Source organism: Leptonychotes weddellii, unplaced genomic scaffold (genome assembly GCF_054177405.1).
Source record: "Leptonychotes weddellii isolate Sample4059 unplaced genomic scaffold, ASM5417740v2 HiC_scaffold_18057, whole genome shotgun sequence".
NCBI lineage: Eukaryota > Metazoa > Chordata > Mammalia > Carnivora > Phocidae > Leptonychotes > Leptonychotes weddellii.
The window spans coordinates 1-3,985 of NW_027764887.1; the positions used below are offsets into that span (position 1 = coordinate 1).

Below are 3,985 nucleotides of genomic sequence, written 5' to 3' on the forward strand. Positions count from 1 at the left end.
TTCCCCATTGCTCAGAATGGCTCCTCAGACTCTCATTGGTTGTTTCAAAGCTCAAACCTCCGATGAAGAGTTTCCGCAGCTGTTCAGGCTCTTTGGGAGACTCTGACTTAGACATGACGGCGGTGGGAGGGGAGACTTTATCGATGCTTACTTGGCCGTGTCCATGGGCAGAAAGGAGTAATCTAACGAACGTGTCTTTGGACCACACTGTCTTGATTACTGTAGCTTTGCATTAAGTTTTGAAATCAGGAAGTAGGAGGTCTCCAACTTTGTTTTGTTTTGGCTATTTGGGTCCCTTGAGACTCCATACGAATTTTAGGATAGATTTTTCTATTTCTGCAAAAAATGCCATTGGGATTTCTATAGGAATTGCATTAAATCTGTAGCTTTCTTTGCAGAAACATCCCCACCCCCGTTACAGTGGTCCTTTGGGTACATTAGTGCCATCCCCTCCTTAGACTTGGACTTCTCTGGCCTCCTGTGGCAGTAGGCTCCCAGTAGACCTCCTGGCTCAGGCGCACCCTCTGACCCTTGCTTATATCTTCTTGGGTTCTTAGGTTTGAGGGCACATCAGAGCTGAGGTCAAGTCCAGATGCTCCAGCTCCAAGACATGTGGGTGCTCTGGGTCTGGGCTGGGGCCTTGTTCGTGACCCCTCCTGGGCACAGACCGTGTGGGAACCATCCTGTGGGGAACAGGGCCTTTGGCAGGTGGTTTGCTTTCGGTGGTCTCTGTTCCACCAGTAATCACTCTGCCTCCTTCCTTCCCACCACCTTCTCCTCTGAGCTCCAGACCTGCTTCCTCAAAACCACCTCTTTGGGGGCATTTTTAGGCACCTCGTGCTGCCACATCCCCTCTGCCTTGGACCAGGCCTGCTTCTCCAGTACCGCTGGCCTCTCTGAAGGTTCCATCACCCCCAGAAATGTGCGCCCCATGCTTGTGCAGCCAGTCTCTTGCCCCCACAGCCCATCGGTGCCTCCCCATCCTGGCCATCCAGTCCCTTGTCTGCTGACTTGCGCCTAGATGAGGCTGTGCTTCTTCACTGCCCTGTCCCCACTTGCCACCGTGGCTCATTTTGCACGGGGCAGCGTTCCAACCCAGACTTCTGGTCACATGGCACCTTTTCAGTTAAAACCTGTACCTACCTTTCTTTCTTGCATTCTTTCTTGTCTTTTATTTATTTATTTAGAGAGAGGGAGGGAGAGAGAGGGAATCCTGAGCAGGCTCCACGCCCAGCGCAGAGCCCGACATGGGGCTTGAGCTTACGACCCTGAGATCACGACCTGAGCCAAAATCAAGAGTTGGGCGCTTAACCCGACTGAGCCACCCAGGCGCCCCTAAAACCTGTACCCTTAAAAAACTGCAAGCTAGAATTCTGGTCTAGGCTGGGGCGTTGCCCTTTCTGGGCACGGGGTGCACCCTCTCGCCTGCCAAACACGTGACTGCCCTGCCCGAGCCACTGCACCCACTTGGGAACACGGAGGCCTTTCCTGGGCCCCCGGACCGAGCCATGCCCCTGTGACCCTTCCCACGAGCAGCCCAGCAGCAGCCCCTGTGCCTCCCGCAGGAGAAGATGCTCGACATCTACTGGCTGCTGCGCGTCTGCCTGCGGACCGTCGAGCACGGCGACCGCACGGGGTCTCTCTTTGCCTTCATGCCCGAGTTCTACTTGAGCGTGGCCATCAACAGCTACAGCGCCCTCAAGAATTACTTCGGCCCCGTGCACAGCATGGAGGAGCTCCCAGGTGACAAGGAGGCCTCTGGCCTGAGCCCTGGCAGCCCCGTTCTGAGCCTCCTAGCCCAGCAGCACGCATCCGCGGAGGGAGCGGGCGCGGGCAGCCCCTGTTCTCCTCGGCCCTGTAGTAGACAAGCATTTGCAAAAGCGCCACCTGCTGGAGAACCCTGCCCGGCACCGTAGTCCCAGAGCCAATGGCTCCTCCCTGGTGCTGGGAGGGAAGGAGACAAAATGGAGTGCCGGGGTGGGCGTCCCTCAGGCTTTCACTTCCTCCTCGGTGCCGCTGTGGTCTGGGAGCCAGCTGGCCTCACCTCGCGCCCTGGCACTAGCCTCGGGATGCGGCTTGTGTTTGCAGGTCACAGCAGGCGGGGATGCTCTGCTGGAGGCCATGTGTAGGAGCTTGGGCTTCTCGCAGACCATTTCAGCCTGGGCTTGGTGGTTTGTGTCTGGATCGGGCCCCCCGGCCTGTCCCCTGCCCCGCCCCAGGCCTAGGTGCAGGTTTGTGCTCAGAGGCGGAGCTGTGGGTGCCCAAGGGGCTTTGACTGCTGAGCCATCAGGTGTGTGCTGAGATGGGCTTGAGCCCAGTCTTGCAGGACCGTCCCCACTCCCCCCCGCCAGTGAGTCTGTGCAATGGCCCGTCAGTCAGTGAATATCATGCCCGAAGCCCCTGCATGACAGCTCCGGCCCAGACTGGCTCTGGGAGTCCACTCTGGAGTCCTCCGCCCAAGCCCGCTCACCCTGCCAGGGGGATGGGCCTGCCCCTGGAGCCGCCGCCCCCGGCCAAGCATTCCCCCTGCCCCATCCTGCAGGCTACGAAGAGACCCTGACCCGCCTGGCCGCCATCCTTGCCAAACACTTCGCTGACACACGCATCGTGGGCACTGGTGAGGAGCCCTCCAGAGGGCTTGGGGCATGGGGATGGGATGGCGTCTCCGGCCGGCTCTTGTCTGCTCAGAATGCTGTCCGGGTGGGCGTGAGGCGCGGGGGCTGGGGCTCGTGCCAGGTACCTGCTGAGGCATGGCCTGTCCCAACAGACATCCGTGACTCGCTGATGCAGGCCCTGGCCAGCTACGTGTGCTACCCACACTCCCTGCGGGCCGTGGAGCGGATCCCCGAGGAGCAGTGAGTGCGGGCCAGAGCGGGGAGGCACGCGCTCTGCCCCACACGGTGCCCAGCCTCAGCCCTTACCCACCACCCCTTGCCCTCGCAGGCGTGTCGCCATGGTGAGGAGCCTCCTGGCTCCCTATGAGCAGCGGCCCTGGGCCCAGACCAACTGGATCCTGGTGCGGCTGTGGAGGGTAAGCCTGGCTGGAGGGGAGGTAGCTGTGGCAGGCTGGAGGGGAGAGCTGCCCTAACCCCAGCTGACCCCCCACGGACCCCCCTCGCAGGGCTGTGGGTTCGGGTACCGCTACACACGGCTGCCGCACCTGCTGAAAACCAAACCCGAGGATGCCAACTTGCCCAGTCTCCAGAGTGAGTGGCTGCTCTTGGGTCCTCTAGGGGTCTTCTCTCTTCTCCCAGCCTCTGTCCTGCACTCCTGCTGGGCCCCAACTCTGCTCCTTGGGGCTTCCATCTCCCAGCTTCCTCTCTGTCCGGGGACACTGGGCCTACTCCCCCTGGCTCCCCAGTGCCACGTGTGCCCTTTGGGCCCGAATGCTCTGCTGGGTCATAGGGAAAAAGGGCAGTATCTTCCCAGGCTGCCTGCAGCTGACACAGAGTGAGGACCCTGAACCAGCTCCCTGACCTCCAGCCTGGTCCCAGCACCATGTCCTTCTCCCCCTTCATTGCCATCTGCTGGCGCCAGACCTTGGGTACTTGAGTCAAGGCAGGGGCACAGACTAGGCGGTGCCCATGGAGCTTCCAAGAGGAAGAGGCATTTGGTTGGGAGCAGAGGCTTCGCTCTGTCTTTGGGGGCCATGGTCCAGCAGAGCCCTGTGAACCCGAGGACCTTCACCTAGGCCGGGCCTGGGGTGGGCCAGCTTGCAGTCTGCCTGCCACACACTGCGCTCACCCCACAGGGTGGCTTTCCTTGGCCCACGTGGTGTGTTTCTGCCCTCGTGGGCAGGGTTTTTGCGTGAAGGGGTCCCCAGAGGCTGATTGCCTTGTGCAAAGTCACACATCAAGTCCTTGCCAATTGTTTTGGTCGTGCCTGCAGGTGGAACTGAGCTGCAGATGGAGAATGGCAGTGGGACCAGATACTTGTCCTGCTGCTGTAGGAACTATTGATTTGCATGGGCGGGGGGGGGGGGGGG

The 3,985-nt window shown here is 60.5% G+C and overlaps 1 protein-coding gene across 1 annotated transcript; it reads left to right on the forward strand.

The window, feature by feature from the left end:
• Nucleotides 1-379: 379 nt before the first annotated feature.
• LOC145718585 (E3 ubiquitin-protein ligase RNF123-like) lies at nucleotides 380-3,915 on the forward strand. The gene is made up of 5 exons (XM_081810100.1): nucleotides 380-1,743; nucleotides 2,543-2,617; nucleotides 2,768-2,855; nucleotides 2,944-3,031; nucleotides 3,122-3,915. The coding sequence occupies exons 1-5, from the start codon at nucleotides 1,572-1,574 to the stop codon at nucleotides 3,452-3,454; spliced, it is 756 nt and encodes a 251-aa protein (XP_081666226.1). The 5' UTR covers nucleotides 380-1,571; the 3' UTR covers nucleotides 3,455-3,915.
• The last annotated feature ends 70 nt before the right edge of the window (nucleotides 3,916-3,985 follow it).

Bases quoted from the DNA above. Each gene is read 5' to 3' on its own strand.
- LOC145718585 (XM_081810100.1), top strand. From the start codon at position 1,572: ATGCTCGACATCTACTGGCTGCTGCGCGTCTGCCTGCGGACCGTCGAG. The intron at 2,618-2,767 runs GTGAGGAGCCCT...CTGTCCCAACAG, and splicing joins CACACGCATCGTGGGCACTG to ACATCCGTGACTCGCTGATG. The intron at 3,032-3,121 runs GTAAGCCTGGCT...CCCCCCTCGCAG, and splicing joins TCCTGGTGCGGCTGTGGAGG to GGCTGTGGGTTCGGGTACCG.